At 32.2% G+C, this 18,291-nt stretch overlaps 2 protein-coding genes across 5 annotated transcripts; one reads left to right on the top strand and one right to left on the bottom strand.

Annotated features, from left to right (window-relative positions):
* Positions 1-3,709: 3,709 nt before the first annotated feature.
* LOC108226880 (SKP1-like protein 1B) lies at positions 3,710-4,547 on the bottom strand. The gene has a single exon (XM_017401877.1). The coding sequence runs from the start codon at positions 4,190-4,192 to the stop codon at positions 3,710-3,712; it is 483 nt and encodes a 160-aa protein (XP_017257366.1). The 5' UTR covers positions 4,193-4,547.
* A 6,752-nt stretch (positions 4,548-11,299) lies between these two features.
* LOC108224510 (uncharacterized) lies at positions 11,300-17,930 on the top strand. Of its 4 annotated transcripts, none has more exons than XM_064078934.1 (8): positions 11,300-11,604; positions 12,067-12,366; positions 12,683-13,014; positions 14,269-14,421; positions 14,547-14,639; positions 15,750-15,808; positions 17,031-17,124; positions 17,551-17,930. In XM_064078934.1, exons 1-8 carry the CDS (start codon positions 11,328-11,330, stop codon positions 17,764-17,766), a joined length of 1,524 nt encoding a protein of 507 aa, XP_063935004.1. In that variant the 5' UTR covers positions 11,300-11,327; the 3' UTR covers positions 17,767-17,930. The 4 variants fall into 4 exon arrangements, with proteins under 4 accessions (XP_063935004.1, XP_063935006.1, XP_017254642.1 ...); XM_017399153.2 differs by having other exon boundaries at positions 11,301-11,604; positions 12,698-13,014; XM_064078935.1 differs by having other exon boundaries at positions 11,470-11,608.
* Positions 17,931-18,291: the final 361 nt, after the last annotated feature.

The following is an 18,291-nucleotide window of genomic DNA, read 5'->3' as shown; positions in this document are numbered from 1 at the left end:
AAACTTAAAATGCAATAAGGCATCACTGACTTTAAAATCGTTTTTACTTAATTATAAGATTTTTTGATGGTACAGTAGAGATGTTGTTAGGAATGACCAGGGATGAAAATAGGAGTTCTAGAAGCGTCGCTTCAGGTCCGGATAATCTTAATCAGGCTTCGGTTGTTGTTCTTTGTTTTTGCTCGAGGGATATATAATTTCTTAATTTTAGATGTGGTTTAAATTCTGTTTATTTGCTTTAGTTTGTTCCAAAAGAAGTGTTTGATTTGTATCAATTTGAGGGGTCGTCTCGAACATTTATGTATATATGTTTTCCTTATTTTTAAAATTATACAAAATGATATCCTTATCTAATAAAAAAGAATTAACTAAATTGAAATATCGCCAAATATTTGATTCACTCTTACCCTCTCTGTAACTAAAAATATTTTATTGTATTCCAACAACAAACACAAATAAAAGGCCTCAAATATAAATCATTCAGATTTTTTAAAGTGTTTTGCATTTTAAAATTTCTCACCCGCGCGAAGCGCATTTTTCCACTAGTTTTATTTATAAAAAAACCTAAAATAATTTATTGAGCTAACTGGTCCATAAGTCATAGAGTACAAATTTATTAATATTTTGAATCTGGATAAAAATAACCTAAAATATAAGCATATATATACCGCGCAAATCAAATTTCATTTTGATAAAAGAATTCAATACCAACATGACTCACATGCATGTCGAGTCCAAACTTCATTATCTCAATATGTATTAATATATTTCGTCAATTGTTTGAATCCATTTTCTAATATTCGAACTCAATTTTTATCGGAATAAAATATGATATCAATTTTAAATTGAATAAAATAAAATAATGATACGCTTGAGCAAATTTTGTGATGCTCAGTTCTATATGACTCAAATTTTTCACCCATAGCTAGTTAGATTATTGTATACCAAGATTTTATATTAAATTTATTATGTGATGTATCTGATCAAATATGATCGAGTTTAATCAAAGACAACATCAGAATGAAATTAAATTTTGCCTGAGAATTAACTAAGTTCAATTGACACCTATATTCTGATTATGGAATGAAAACAATAAAACAAAACTACAGCAAGCACATTGTAACCATGAAAACATCGTAACAGCATCTCCAACGGCGGTAAGACATTTTGCTTCAATATATTGGCTATATTGGTTGACCATAATTTAAAAATTATATGTTATTAATATTTTATATTGTTAAAATGGAATATATCAGTTCAATATGGTAATAAATGATGTGCAATATCCTTTCTCCATATTTCTTACGGACCTGTAGAGGTTCGACAAATTTAGTCATTCATAGAAGGTTGACTAAAATTATAGACAACAGCTGGATATGGTTGGAGTATGAGTTTTTCAAGCTGTTGGCTAAATTTTTTTATTTTTAGTATGACAGCTCACCTTTTGGCTAAGTTCTTTCAATGGTCGAATATGCTCTAGTATTCAATTCAAGCCAAATACTCTGATTAGCGTGCCAAAACAAAAGGACGAAAACACATATTGTACGATTAAAAACAAATTATAAGATAATATTTTATAATATATGTCACGACTTGTCTAGTATTTTCAATTAAAACGAGACTCATCTAGCTATAATAAAAAAACCTCAAAACACAATTACAGTTTTCTGAGAATTTGCCGGCCCAAAACAAGTTTAAATTTGCTCAAAAATACAAAGATCGTCATTATATAACTAAAAGAATTTCAATATATACTTATATTCTATACAAATCTGAAGAGTACTGTGTATAGGAAATGTGTGCGTGTGTGGGTTATGTAGTTCGTAGTTTTTAATAATTTTGCATCTCCCTCATCTCCTATTCAGGTATTTCCTCTTTACTCACTCATTTCAATTCTCTCTTTTGCATACATTGAGGACAATGCATGATTTAGGTATGGGGAGGGCTTTAGTGTAATTCTTAAAAAATGAAAAACCCTAAAAAATGAAAAATTAGAAAAATCCAAAATTAGAGATAGTTTTAGCTAAGTTGTCTTTCCCTCACTCGAACTTTAGGAGTAGTTGGTGTTTAGAATGTTTTCGAAAAGTATATATATGTAGTGTCTTTTTGATAATTTGAACGTAGTTGAGTAAGGTTGTCTTTTTGAAACTTGTATCGACCGATTTGTACTTGTAAGTCCAAGATGGCACACACATTTGCACAAGACCTTTGATGGAGAGATTGTCTAGTGATATTATTCGATACCTGAGAGAGAACCCACATGTTGAAACAATGTCGAATCAAACATTTACGAATAAAAAATAGCAAAAAAACAAAAAAAAGGAAATAGCAGCGCGGAAAGAACAGGACAGTGGCAGAGAAACTAAAACACGTTAATGTTAATATACAGACGAACACGCCGTGGCCAACTCCACCGAAAACAAACCACCGGAATCTATGGGATCACCGGAATAGCTTAAATCTCGCTGGAAAATTAATTTGACCGGAAAATAAAGCCATTCCAAATATAACAAATAAAAGCCCACTAAACTCTAAACCAAATTCAACAATAAATTCTACACTAAAGAGCCCTTAAACTACCCATTTTTGAACAAAACAAGACTCAAATTAAACCAAATAAACTCCAAACTACACCAAATTTGAAATCTAGCCTAAACATAATATTTCTAACATAAACCCACTAACCTCAATTCAAAATCACAAACTAAAATTTACATCAAAAAGCTCCCAAAACTACCAAAACCAAGAACAAGAACAATACTAAATCATACCAAACCAACTCCAAATCACACAAAACTTCAAAACTAACTTATCTACTATGTTTCCAACAAAACCCCATCAAACTACAAACTAAAATATCAACTAAATCATTGAACCCACTAATAATATTGAGAATTAAAATGGCTCAAGCTAAATACTAAAAATGTAAGTTCAAAACACAAAATAAAGGCTCTTTCAACCCACAAGTGGTTGGCATACATGCCACTTTATCCACTTGTTGGAAAGAAAATAGATCATAGCCATAAATTTTAACAAGGTAAAGATGTAGGAGATGAAGAAACTAAACTTGAACTTATATAAATGAAAGTGTTTACAATATTTGAGAGATTACAACTTGAAAGAGCAAGCTATTCTACATGTAGAAAATGATAAGGGAGGCTACTAACAACTAGGTGAAAACTAGGGTAAAGACTAAGATGAGAGCTAATGAGAGAAAAGGGTGTTTACATAGGCCTAGATTAGGGTTTTAGGGGTAGAAGGGTCTTTGTGTCTTGATTTTCTTTTTCCTTCTTTCTTTTTCTTCTTTTTTTTTTCTTCCTCTTTTTCCCTTCTTGCACCTTTTTGTTCCTTTTTTCTTGAATTCTCGATTTCTCTAAAAATTCCTGAAAACAAAACAATTAACTAATAAAAATACGAAAACAAGCAATAAATAGGTATCTAAATGGTGCAAAAATATCGACTTATCAATGTTCAACTCGTAAATTCTGCAACTAATATAGTCAATTTGATATATTAATTAAACATTATAATTCATAAGACAATACATAAAAAGACATAGGAAAAATCTTCGATTTAAATAAATTCAGCCAAGATCAAAACCAGAATCCATCACAAACACCTAAATAACAGTAGATTCAGTACAAAATCACAAAACATAAAAGCGGGTAAATTCGAGAGGAAAAATATATCATACTGTATAATCGTGAAATCATTCGTACGCCCAAGCATTCTCATTGCGGACCAGCTCCTCCTCCTCGGGAGTGAAACCATTATCAATATTAAAATACTTCCTGACCTCCTCCGGCTTCATATCCTTGATCGTATCCGCTACTTTTTGACACGTCAAATCAAGCAGACTCTTAATATTCAAATAATTCGCTGCCACAATGAGATCAAAAAGTACATGCTGATTCGCATTGTCCACTAGCTCAGCATCGTAGCTCTTGAGATCGTCCTCGGCGCTAGTCTTGTCCGCCTCAGCGAGTTTCGTGAACTCGACATGCTTTTTGCAGTACTCGATGACTTTAGCCAAGATACTGCTTGTCAGATTGGCGAGAGGAATGGTTGCGTCGGCGCAGTCTTCTTCGATCATGTGTTTGATTGTTTGGGATTCGACGACGACTTCCTCCTCGACCTCGAAGGTTTCGTTGTCGGAGCTGCGTAACGTGAGGATTTTTGGTGAGGATGACATGGTGGCGGCTAGGGTGATTTGAAAACTCTAGCTCTACATGAGAGGTTTTATTATTGAGTAACCGGGAAATTATGGGGTTTATATAGGGGAGACGTAATGGTCGTATTGAAATACTACTATGTGGGAAGGTGTTTGTTAGCTTATTGGAGACGGTATTGCTGTCCAAGGATAAGAACATGGAAGGAAATTTCTTACGTTAATCTATACAAGAAAATACTGATTTGTTTTTGATTTGGTAATTACGAGTGAAAAGGTTTTCCTTATGGCAGTAAGATTTTAAATGACCTTATTCGGTTAATTGCTATAACATATTTTAGGGATTCTTGGCAAGACTCTTTTTTTCTTCCGATATTTAATGAAATCTTACTTTATTTTAAGAACATTTAGTTTAAAATTGGAAATATAATTCAGTTTTTTTATCCTACAGGTGGAAGAAGTATTATATCTGCGGGAATTTTACGATAAAATTGAAATTTTATTTAATATTATCTTGTACTATGTTACAAAGTACTTGAGGTCATTGCAGTTGTAGTATCGTACCTTGTTTTTATCAAACATATTTGGCTTTAAGCCTCTCGTTTTTAAATCTGAGCCAAAACCTGAATAATTTCTTTTGCTCTGAAACTTATTCCCTGATGTAATCTTCTAATACCAGTGATTTTTCCTGATTTTGATATGCTTGAACATGAATTTTCATAAACCTGTGAAATCGACTCTCCAGGTAGATAATTAAGTGCTTCATATCTAGATCGTTGAGAGATATCTGGAGGTTAAGTCACAGTCTTAATGATATTGTGGATGCTTATGTTTGTTAAAAACTAAATCATTGAAAACGGTATGTATACATTTCTTGAAAGAGATGCACAATTATTATTTTAGAAGAGGCATGTATTCATTTCATAAATTTAAACACTGATTGGAAAGATAGTGAAACAGAAGAATAAGATTACCTCGTAGAAGTCTTTCCATTTGAAAGATACATCTATACTACTTATTTTCGCAACCACTGATTTGAAACTCCTTTGACCAAATTTTTTCGGATAAAAATTTCTTCGTAGATAGTTAGTTAAGTGGTTGATCAGGTCTGTTCCTTACAAAAGAAATCAAATAACATGTCAGTAAATCCATCCTATTGTTCAAATCAAATGACTTTTCTTACTTTGCTACAGTCCTCAATGTTCTTCAACTCCTCAGCATTGCAGTGATGTAAAATCCGTTCCAAAAACTGATCTGTTATTCCCCTCATATTTCCAATGTGTTTAACGTTATCAATAGCTTTTTGTAGACACAAATCTTCCAAGGAAGAAACTTTAAATGTCTCCCTTCTTTTCTATTTTTGTTGGGAATGGATCTATCCATTCCTTCTAACACTTCTGTCATGATAAATCACTTTGTTTAATATGACAGAGGTGTTAGAAGGAATGGATAGATCCATACCCAACAAAAACAGAAATAGAAGGGAGACATTTAAAGTTTCCTCCTTGGAAGATTTGTGTCTAGAAAAAGCTATTGATAATGTTAAACACATTGTAAATATGAGGGGAATAGTGGACCAGTTGCTGGAACGGATTTTACCTCACTGTAATGCTGAGGAGTTGAAGAACATTGAGGACTAGAGCAAAATAAGAAAAGCCATTTGATTTGAACAAGAGGCTAGATTTACTAAAATGTTATTTGATTTTATTTATAAGGAATAGACCTCAACCACTTAACTAACTATCTCTGGCAAAATTTCTATAGGAAGAAATTTGGTCAGGGGAATTTTAATTCAGTGGTTGAGAATATAAGTAGTATAGATGTATCTTTCAGATGGAAAGGCTTGCACAATGTAATTTTTATTCTTCAGTCACCGTATCTTTCAAATCAATGTTTAAATTTGTGAAATGGATAAGTGCCTCTTCTAAAAAAATAATTGTGCATCTCTTTCAAAAAATATATACATACCTTTTTCAATGATTTAGCTTTGAACAAATATATGCATCCACATCATCAAGAATGTGATTTAACCCAGATCTAGATATCTCTCGACTAATCAAGAGTTTAATTAACCACCGCTACCATCATTGGCACCACTAGCAGTCAGGCGGCTACAACCAAGTTTGTGATACCCTATACTCTTCTTATCTTCTCAAGCCCACCGCAGCTTCTGATCAAGAGAACCAATCATGTGCTTACCATTTAAAAATTGGATGTTGAACAAGTTGGCAGATCTTGGAGGTTGAGTTATTATGCACCATACACAAAGATTAAGGTGGGTTACGGACTGGGTCAGGAAATCAATTCACTTTGAGAACTGAATTGGTCTTCGTGAAACGGGAGAGGGCTAGAGGGAAGAAAAGATAAGGTGGGTTACGAACCAAGTTGAGAAATCAATTGACTAAGAAAACTGAAATGAATTGGGACTTCGTGAAATGAGGGAGTGCTGGACAGAAGAAGAAGATCGACTAAATCAAGAGACGATTGATATTGTGTGATTATGATAGATAGGGTATATAATATAGAGTTTTTTGATAGAGTGAGAAATTAGGCGAAATTATTGTTGACTAGGATGACCAATTCGAGGGTCCTACCATACTCCATTATTTATAAATTTATTACAAAAATCGGTCAGTTCCCCTTAAAGGATTTGACGGTAGGTGCCATATTACAATTTAAATTGTAATAAATTTAAGAATCAAAAAGAAAATCGAAAAGAATCAAAAAGAAAATCGACTTTGTCAATAATCACACTAATTATCACCGCTAACTTATAATATTGTTTGTATTTTCATGTTTTATCAATAAATTTTATTGTGGAGACAAAAGTTAAAGAACATGGAACATCTGAACCAAAATTAATTAAACGAATGAGGCAACTGTATCAAAACAAAGATGGTAGTAAATATTTTAGTCACAAAATATTGACATATTTTAACTATTTGTTATGTGTATAAGATTTTTTTGGTTGGGTAGTTAGAAAATATAAAAAATAATAAATAGTGATAAATCATGTTGCCAAATATAAAATTACTATCTACTACATCTATTACCGTCTCAGACCGTCGATTGTCATCTTCGGCAATATAAGTGGGTAATCGATGTTTTTAATTTGTTCAGTGACTGTAATGGGTGACAGGTTGATATGATTAGGTTGGGGACCTGGCAGTATTGTTGGCAGCTCAAAAAGCAGCTTGATGAATAAGTCTAGAATAGATTTCGTTGGCAAGTTTTAGTTCTTTGTTAAAAATAGTTGAACATTGTTCGGTTGTGAAATAAAATATCACCATCTTAATAGGATTTGGCTTCTTCAGGTCGTTCTTCCTGCTCTATACTGTGTTTTAAAGAAGTTATCCAATTTTTGATCAATTTTATGGCTTGTTATTTCTTTTGAAATACTGTATTTGATTAAATTATATGTTTAGATATATAGAAAAAGGTTGGATTTAACCTCTCATGGTTTTCACTCAACTTATCTCTAAAAAAATTTGGGTTTAAGGATTCACCTTCCATTCTTTGTCTTTATCCATTTTCAAGGTAGTCCATGGGGCTTTCACTGGTTTTCTCCGGTGGAAATCCCCAAGGCCTCCAACCTCTTTATTTCTTTCATCTTCGTTGTCTTTTTTTGAATAAAACCCAATTTTTTTGGGTATTCGTGTGTCTCTCATATTGGAGTGTGTTTGTTTGTCTCTCCTTTTGGAGAGTTTGGTTATATTTTTGTTTAGTTATGTTTGGATTTATTCGATGTTGGATCTGCTGAGAATGATTCTATTGATGTTTTTGGAGATCTGGAAAACCCACGTCAAATATTAATCGGTAGTAATTCTGGCAAGCGCTTACCTTTCACAATCAAAGATTGTTTATCCGTCAGGGATTTACACTTTCGGCATGTTTATAGCTGGTATTCGGCATGTAGATAACTGGGGTGTTGCTCCTCCAATCTCAGTTTATGAAATTAGAATTTCTGAACACTGGTCTAATAATGGTTTTTATGTGATAAGAGCAAGTCTAATAGGTTACCTATCTCATTACTTATTAATTATATAAAATAATAAATCCTAGTGTGTCTTAATGATTTAGGTAATCTACTTTTAGTGTCAACTCCAAAAGCAATCCCTATATTTGTTCACTTAAGATTATTTTAATAATAAATTTAAGAGAGAGAATGGGAAAAAGAGGGAAAAGACAAAGAAAGAAGGAGAGAGATGATTATTTTATTCATAAATATTAAATAGGTAATGATTAGGGGTTACTTATAAATAGGTAATGGCTAAAAGATTTGAGGTTGTGCTAGATAGTGTTGGAGTGCATTTTTTTGACACATTACCTAAATGTGAGTTTAGGACATCATATAGGTAACCTATTGTACTTGCTCTAAGGTCAATTGTGATGTTGGTATAATTTGGATCCCTGATTTCATTTTTAGCTTTAAGAATTTTTAAATTCTATGTGTTAAACAATCTGGAAACAAATCAGCTAATTATTTTTAGTATGTTATTTGTTTTTCAACATGGTTGTATCTACAATTGGGGATTTGTCTCGACTGTGTTGTTCTGATTAATGAAAGTATTTTATTTTGTGCCAAAAAAAGAGTTGGATTTAAATTTCATTTGAAATATACTGAAGACATACAAATACTTGTTTTTTAAATGATCTTTCGATAATAACATCTAGAATTCAAAATTTGAAATGAAATACTCGGTATGTTTCCAAATGCAATGATTTTTCTGTTTTTAAACTCTTACTAAGTGAAGCACATTTTATAATTGTTTTTTGCAAGAAAAAAAACTGAGTAAAATAAAATATGATTTGTATTATTGATAACTTTCTTTTTTCAATTTCACGATTATATACTAAACTATACTTCAATTTTCTTTGAAAAAATTTTAAACTTATAATTTTTATTATATAAATATTAGTCATGTCATATTTGAATGTAGGACTTATCATACAAAAATCTTAAATTTTTTTCAATTTTTATTGTAATTAACAACCAAGTTAAACTAATTTTAGCCCAATTCTAAAAAAAAATATCTTCAATTTAGTCATCTTTTTTAATAACGTGTCATCTTTTCCAATAGGAAAAATAGATTTTTTTGCCACTCAACTTATAGCGTTTTTAGAAACTTACCACCCAACTAATTTATTTTTTCTTTTAGTCACTAATGTTAGGTTTGGTTTTTTTTTAGCCATCAATCTAGGTTCTGATTTGATTACTAGTATTATGATAATTTTTTTATCACTAAACTTATTGCGTCTTTAGAAATTAACCACTCAACTATAATTTTTTTTTTATTTTACTCACTAGTGTTAGGTTCAGCTTTTTTTTTTTGTCACTGAAGTTAGGTTCGGATTTAATTATTAGCATTACATATTATGTGTAGCATTATTAAAATATAGTGGTAATCTGTAATATTTTGATGATCTGATATATGTTTGTATCTTTATATAAAGTACTTATTATGTCTCCAAGGTCGTTTACCTTGGATGATAAGAATTATACACGCATTTTATGGCCTTTAAAAGATGTAGTTTCAAATATAACTTTATTTTTTTCTTCCGAATGAAAATTCAGCGTTTGAATTTTTACACACACACAAAATCACAAAAATAAGTTATGGAACTATATTTTATAAGAGTCTTCAATACGTGCTAAGCAGTAGAAAAAACTGTAAACTGATGAGAGGGACGGAGGGAGTAATAATAATATAAAATGATGCATCATATATAAAGGACAATCATCGAAAATTAAGTTTTCCTCTCTATTTATTTATCTTGAAAATTGTAATAAGATAAAGTTATTAAAATTTTTGAAGATAAATTTAAAAGAGATCTTACAAGGGTGTATTCGATTGGGATTTTAATGCATTGTTTTTAGTCTATGGATTTTAATGGATTGTATGGGATTTTGATTTTGTGCGGATTCTTGATGAAATGTCGTAGAGTTGATAGGATTTAGGTACAATGCTTCAAAATCCCATTGAATTTTGTGGGATTTCAAAAAACTTAAAATACACTGAAGAATGCCACAAAATCCATCATTTTATGAAATGAAAAAAAATCCATCAGCATTTGAATACCATTAGATTTTAATGGATTTTAAACAATCCCAATTGAATACAATCGGATTTTAAAGCATAATTTAAAATCCCAATTGAATACCACCAGATTTTGTGGCATAATTTAAAATCCCAATTGAATACCTCAAGATTTTAATGGATTTCAAACAATTCCAATCGAATACCCTCGGATTTCATGAATGCAAAAAAATCCTTTAAAATCCCAATCCAATACACCCTTCTTAGACTGAGCTAGTCGATTGAAACTTTAATAGCGAAAGATGATGCGTCATATCACTCAATTACACTTTATCTTGTGAGAGAAGGTGAATTGTTTGAAGTCATTAATTTCATATTCATGATTTATTGAATTTTTAGAATCTAATTACGATTTATCCTGATTTTAATTTTCATCGGCTCATTTTATATTATTATTGCTATATATCAAGATATAAACATACGACACATCATCAAAATATTACATACTATCACTATGGGTAAATGATGTTACAAAAAATTATCATAATGCTAGTAATCAAATCCGAACCTAAGTTGGTGGCTAAAAATAAAACCAAACCTAACATTAGTGACTACAAGAAAAAATAAATTAGTTGGGTGGTATGTTTCTAAAAAACACTATAAGTTGAGTGGCAAAAAAATCTATTTTCCCTTTCCAATACTGTGAAGAGAACTTTAAAAAAAATAGTACTCCTCCGTCCGTTTTTAGTTGTCACATTTGCTATTGTGCCGGTCAAATTGACTGAAATTTATAATATTTATCAATTAATAAAATAAAAATAAATATATTACCGGAAATAACTTTTTTTTTTGACAAATACCGGAAATAACTTTTAATCTACTTAAAGATGTAATTTTCAGTATTTTAATATAATTAAAGAGTGACTTACAATTTTTGATATATAATTAGTCAATTTGACCAATAAAAATAAAAATGTGATAACCGAAAAAGACGGGGAGAGTATAAATTTTTTAAAACAAATTTTTATTTATTATAAACATAAATTATTAAAATAGTCTGAAATAATATTCCATTATCCAGCAATAAAGGCAAAAAATACACAGTTCTTGAACCAGTGGCAATGGCTTCTTCTATACCCAACTCCCCGTGGCTTTGCCCTCTAAAACCCACAAAAACAACTCCATCTTGTCTCTATTTAAACCCCAGAAGCTCAACATTCAAACCCATCAACTCTTCTTCATCATCTGACAATTCTTCAGAGCCCAAAAAACCAGTTCTTGATCCTGTAAAACTTGCATTCGAGAAAGCTAAGTCTTACAAGAACTCAAAAACCAACACCAACCCAGTTGTTATTCAAGGGCCAGATGGTGGTTCTGATGATTTAGTGGGTACAAATGGTGGGTATGTAAATTAGTGTGTGTATATGTATGTGTGTTTTTTCAATGTTAAGTGAGTTGTGAAGTTTGTTTTTTCTTGGGATCAAGATTCAATTTTTAAGTTTTTCTTGTGCTTAAGATGAATTTTGGTGTAATGTGTTTATGGATTAATGTTTATATTTTATTGAAGAATGTGTTGATGCTTTCATTTGGTTAAATTGTGTGTGTGCCTGTGTGTGTGCTTGCAGTAAGAAATGAATTGTAGAGTCTGTTTCTTGGCTAAAGATTGGATTTTTGTGTTTCCTTTTGTTATATTTTAAAAAGTGGTGATTGAAATATTGCATTTTGACTTTATTGTAATGAAGATCAGATTGATGCTTTTATTTTGTTAAAATTTGTGTTTGTGTGTTTGTGGATTGATGAAGTTATTCTGGTGAATACTTTATTAATGCTTTCATTTTGTCTAACTTTGTGTTTGTTCAGACTCTTCATTATCATCTGATAAACCTTTGGAACCCCCGGTTCTTGATCCTGTCAAACTTGCATTTGAGAAATCGAAGGCATACAAGGACTTAAAAACAAATGCGAAGCCACTAAGTAATCAACAGCCAGCTGATGATGCAGTGAAAAAAACTGGAGGGTCAGAGTTGAGAGGTGCTAGTGTTGAGGGTAAAGAGGGTTCTGATGCTTTTAAAGTTGCAATGGAGAAAGCAAAAGATTACGGAAGGACTAAAGGGGGGTTGACGGAGAGTAAAGGAGCGGGAAGTGGTGATGGAATTTCAGGTACTTCTGGGGAAAAACTTGTATGGATATATATAGAGAGATAGATAGACATATTTATGAATATACATGCACTATATTTTGAAACTGTAATTTAGCAAAATAAAATATAAATTTAAAATTGCAGTTTCTGTTTGTTGGTTCATGGTTAGTTTTTTTAGTCAAATTGTGTTCGTTTGCCTGTTATGAGCTAAACCCTTTAAAATCATATCAGTGCATTCATTTTGTTGGGCTTTGGTTTTTGTGTGGAATAAATTACTCTCATTTAATAAAGATGTTTATAACTCGATTATTAATCTAGCTTTTTTGATAATTAAAGTGCTAAAGTTTTCAGGATCCAGAGAAAAAAGTGAAAGTCCAACGGTTGAGGAAAGAGCTAATAATAAGAAGAAAATGACTGTTTCGAGCATTGATTTTGTGGGTCTCAACTTTTCGGATAAAAGAAGTAGCAGGGGACTACCACCAGGTTTGGTTCCTACTGTAGACCCTTTTTCTGACACAGATGAGGTGGAGATAATAGTAGGAGATACTAGCAAGTTCGAAGGTACAACAAGATCAAATCCGGCGACTGTGGATGAAAATCAGGATGTCTATAAGCCAAAGGTTTCTACATGGGGAGTTTTCCCTAGGCCTAGTAACATCTCAAAAACAGTAAGGTTCTGCCCTGCCAAGTTCTCTGTTTCTTTGAACTCGGTTTTACAGTATTTGACATTGCAGTTGCTACTTGTATATAGATTCACATTTGGCACATCAGTTGTGTGATTGAGTCTTGCTAGAAGATATATTACAGTGTTTATTGCTATGGTCCAGCACAGTGGTGCATTATACATTTACATGTTTTCACATACATGCCTATTTGTTCTCAAGGTATCTCCTCCACTCCTCTTACGGGATGTCAAAACTACTATTTAAAAGGGTAGGCTAGTGAAGGTCAAATACTAAAAAAATAAATTACAAGGTCATCGCCTTAAAATACAACCAAGATCTTGTGGCAGATGCTTGCTGTAGCCAACCTCGTAGTGGCTGTCTGAAACTTCAAAATACCAAGAATTTTGAATTTCGTTTTCTTCTTTCTGTGAAAAAAGAGGTCCAATTGTCTGCAGTTTTTTGGTCAACAGCTGTGCAATTGATAGTTGTAATTTCTAGTTGTTGGAAATCGGGTCAGGTCAGGTTGGGTTTAGCACCAACAGAGCTGCTGACTGGCTTCTTTTTTCCAAATGTAAGGTTCAGAGAAGTTTGGCTCCTAGTAAGGGTGGGAACACTTACTAGTTTAAGCTTTAATTTCACTGGAGTTACAAGTAATAGATGTATATCTTATGTCAGAGTTCTTGCCTCTTGACTTGACAACATACGAGGTTTTGAGAAGTCCACACTAGACAGACAGCAAGGGAGTGACGAAGTGTCCTGCATATGGGCTCTATAACAGTACAATTATCTTGATCTGCTGATGGCACCTTAGTACCTTGTAGATGTAAGATGCAAGATTGCACGGTTATTTGTGATATATTTGGTAAACTGTGGTGTGCAAGATTGCACGGTTATTTGTGATATATTTGGTAAACTGTGGTGTGCAAGATTGCACGGTTATTTGTGATATATTTGGTAAACTATGGTGCATGTTCATATACGATTTGCAGTAAAAAAGTGAATTGCTTATGAATTTATCTCCATCTCTTTAGTACCCATTCTCCTGTAAACTAGAAACAAAATATAATTTTTTGGACCAGGATTTTCTAATCTTGCTACTAGGGGAAGAGTTTCTAAACTTTCTTGGCAACATGTTGACCTAACAAGAAATTATACTTCGTTGTTCTCCAATATTCCCCCTCCCCCTTTACTCACAATGTTATGAATTGGCTTCAACTCCAAGTTTATTTTGAGCATGCATTTCCTGTTGGTCTTCAGTATGGTGGTGAAAAAGTAATACGTCCCGGTGAGGCTCTTGAGACTGCAGAGGAGAAGGCTTCCAAAGAAGCTCGTACAAGACAACTACTTGCTGCTTATAAGAAGAAAGTTGGCTTAAACATTGACCCCAAATTAAAATCTGAATGTCAGAAGGTACAGTTTATCTTATCCTTACTGATTACCAATGTCAAACATAGAAGAAAATTTACTATACTTTCTCTTGCACTTGAGGTATATTGTATTGCTTTCTTTCTTATTGATAGTGCTCTTATACATAGGTATTGAATGATGGGGACTTACTGATGGATCGAGGAATGCTTGAGGAAGCTTTGCCGTTTTATGAAAGGGTAATGGAAAAGTTGCCATTTCAGGTAATTTGAATATAATGATTGTTATAGTTAAGTTTCGCGAGCATGTCTATGATGCTATTTCAAATATTATGATATTTTGTACCACAAACTGAATAGTACTACCAAAATCATAAAGCTTATTTTATAATTATATGTGAGAAAGCCGTTGCTTGAAAATAGACATGTTGCTAATTTCAATATTATGATCTTTAATAACACTCTTTTTAAATAATTAGTACTGCAAATAATAATCCAGCTGATTCTAAAATTTGAATGTGAAAAAGATGTTGCTTGAAGAAGGAAACACTAATGGTCCATCATTTAGGAAAAATTTAATAGAACTTTATTAAATAAATAAAGTAAGGAACTGGGGTTGACAAATGTAATTTTATGTTCCAGGGTATTTTCTTGCTACCCAAATTGCAGGAAAATGTATTATATGGATAAAAGTTTGATAAAAAACGAGCGGTGACTCGTGACTGGCCGTAGCATTAAAATAATGTAACCAGTCAGTAAATCACATAGGCCAATAGATGCTGTTTTATCTTGATGCTGGAACATCCGAAACCTTGACAAAAACAATTGCTCTTATTTATGGATCCTGAAGACATGTATAAAGCTCACACACTTTCCAATCTGGGGTTATTCTATGCTAGTTCTCAGTTCTGTTACTAACTAAAATAAGTTCTTATAGAAATGGTAATGTCTTCAGTGATCTTAGCGGCATAAAAAATATAAAAACTATGATTCTACGACTCAGAATTCATTAAAGAGATGATCTAGCAAATAAACAATTTTTTCTGAACAATGAAGAGTGAACATTAAGAAACAAAATGCCAAAACATTTGTATGGAATGTATTCTATCCTGTTCTCCTTTCTTTTGCAGCGAGAAGGTTCAGTGTACTTGAATCATTTTTACGAAGCTAAAAAGTAACTAAAGCCATAGTACTTGCTTGTGTACCATTAATCTTTTTAAGTATTTAATGGCCTTACAGAGTAGCGTTAGTAATCTGTAATTTGGCAATAAGTATCTGGTTTTGTGTCAATTGTTTATAATTTATAATATCCACTTTCACGATTTTCTTCTTCCTAAACTATCTTATCTAACAGCATAATATATACTGTTGCAGACTGAACTTCATGGTTTAGCTGCTCTTCAGTGGTCTATATGTCAAGATTCACTTACTAGGTACCTATTTTGACGAAAACTTTCTTCTGATGTTATTTGTTTCTAATATCCCATGCATATGCAGACTTTTTGTGTTTCTAAATTATGGGAAGGAGGGAGTAATCTAGAAACCTTTCAGAAATGTAAATAATCAGAGAGCAGAACAATAGCTAAAGGCCATACCAACACAACCTGATTTATCCAAATTGTGTTAGTGCAGGATTTTCTTGCTTGGTTGAGGTTGTCTCTAACCAAGTTTTCGTTCAAGGTGTAACCATTTATTAATAGATCTCCCTTGCTACAAGTTGCTAACTTCATGATTCGGAGTGATCAGCGTCCTATGGGAGGAGCATCTTAAACGGAAGGAAATTAGATATAGTTTTTATATGTATACAAAAGTTAACATATACCAGTCTCACTATCTAAATACAGTAGTCGTGAGTCATGACTTATCTAATCTCCCTAAGAAGTTGTCCCTAAATAATCAACTGATTGAAAGAAAATGTTTCTCCAATTGGTCACTAAGCAATTCTATACAAATTTCAGCTTGGTGCATATCTTCAGTCACAATTTTGTAATTGATGGAAATTTAGCTAGCTTTGATTTTTGTATAGAGATCAATTATGTACTATTTTAAAGTTCTGATATTTAAATAAATATCATAATTTTATATTAGTGTCACATTATTGTGTTACAAACAAACTGGAATGAGATCTTCCGTGTAAAGCAAGTTGAAATTCAATTATTGTAAGATTTTAATAAGTTCATCAAGTGACAGAGGATATTAGATCTTGAACATGAGATTCATGGATTGTTTGCGCAATCTGGGGCGACGATATTATAGTATAATTTACTTTTTTAAATATATAGAAAGTTGGATACTATTTTAACTGAATAATATATATGCATCCCATGTATTAAAAGTTCTTGCTCATTTACGGATGCCAAAGTAGCATAGCTAATAAGATATTCTAGTTCTCCCCACACCTTGACTGCTTAAAGATGCTTCAATTACTTCTTTGTAGTTTTCTATATTCTTAATGTAGGGTATTAGTTACGATTTATAACATGAATGCACTTCTTTTTAAAGTGTTTGTCAAATAAATTTTCATAATACTTGGAGTTATATGGTATTGTCATGTTTAGGAGACCGCAAATAGTTTTTGTCTATATGTTTCTTTTATCGCGCAGTTTTATTTTTCAATTGCTCAGGTGAAAATAGTAATTACCTCCACCATGACAGGGTGAACGAGGCCCGTGTAATGTATGAAAAGCTTCAATCTCATCCAAATCCTAAAGTGAGCAAGCAAGCAAGAAATTTCGTGTTTGGCTTCCAGGTACCTCAGAGTGGACCCTACTTTTAATGGCAGTAATAGTCTTATTTGAGCGTTAAAGAAACTTGGGATGGTTTTGGGCAGTGGACTGCCAATTATTTATACATAGTCTTCTCAAAGCAAATTGATTGGTAATATGAAAATTAGTTTGAAGCACATCAATATTGTAGTTCTGGCTAGTTAACAACTTAACAAGAAGCATTCTATTTACACAACAGTTTTTAATATATGTTTTACAGTTTTACTTTATAGTTGGAAAGGTTTGCTTATATATGAAAAAAATTCAAATAAAAAATTGCTTCAGATTTTTTTGCATCAGTCATGGTATAATCTGAGATGGTGTTCTGTAATTTTGAATTACATTTTGCATTATGAATTATTTATATTTGTTGGTAGATAGTTTCTATCAAAATAAATTGGTTGGTGCAGGCCATGGAAATGCTAAAGGTTCGAAAATCGACGCCTTCTCCGACAAGCACAGGTTACCAAAATTATTTCGATGCTTTTGTCAAAGATAAAAGTACAGTCTCCCTAGAAGAGACGGAAGCTAATGAAGGTGCATTTAGCGAAGTCCTTCCTTATATGGTTTTCTTATGTTGTCCTATATTGATAGTCTTAGTAATTGCTGTACAGAAAGGGATCTGAATTGAAATTTTATTAATATCACCTAGGATGTAATTAACATTTTCCTTTTGTATACAGTCAGAGCTTATCAGATACATGAAATATAGCGAGTAAATATTGATTAAGGTTGTAAAGGCCGTCGATGTTCTTCATTTGTAATATCATGGTATCTATGCTTCCCCGGACTTGTTAAATCTCAAAGCAGCAGTATATTTCATGCAAATCTTAGATACAAAGAGAACAAGAACCTTTTCTATGCTATATTTTTTGGGAATACAGAACCAGCATGTGACGCGCATTTCTTAAATGTGTATGGTCTCTAGAGTGTCTAGATGCGACTGTTTGTAAATTAATTGTATCTGCGCGACTTGTTTTCTACATGTACTAATTTTTTCGGAAGGTAGCAGTATTTTTGGCTGGTATCCTGTGACAAGGGACAGACCAAAAACAGGGACAGTTCAACATATGGTTTGCATGAATAACCTCAGAATCCTAACATGTGTTGTCTGATCTTAATCATAACTCCCTACTCTGGATAGGATTTTC

Source organism: Daucus carota, chromosome 6 (genome assembly GCF_001625215.2).
Source record: "Daucus carota subsp. sativus chromosome 6, DH1 v3.0, whole genome shotgun sequence".
Classification (NCBI taxonomy): domain Eukaryota; kingdom Viridiplantae; phylum Streptophyta; class Magnoliopsida; order Apiales; family Apiaceae; genus Daucus; species Daucus carota.
This window is presented reverse-complemented; position numbering and strand designations above follow the sequence as displayed.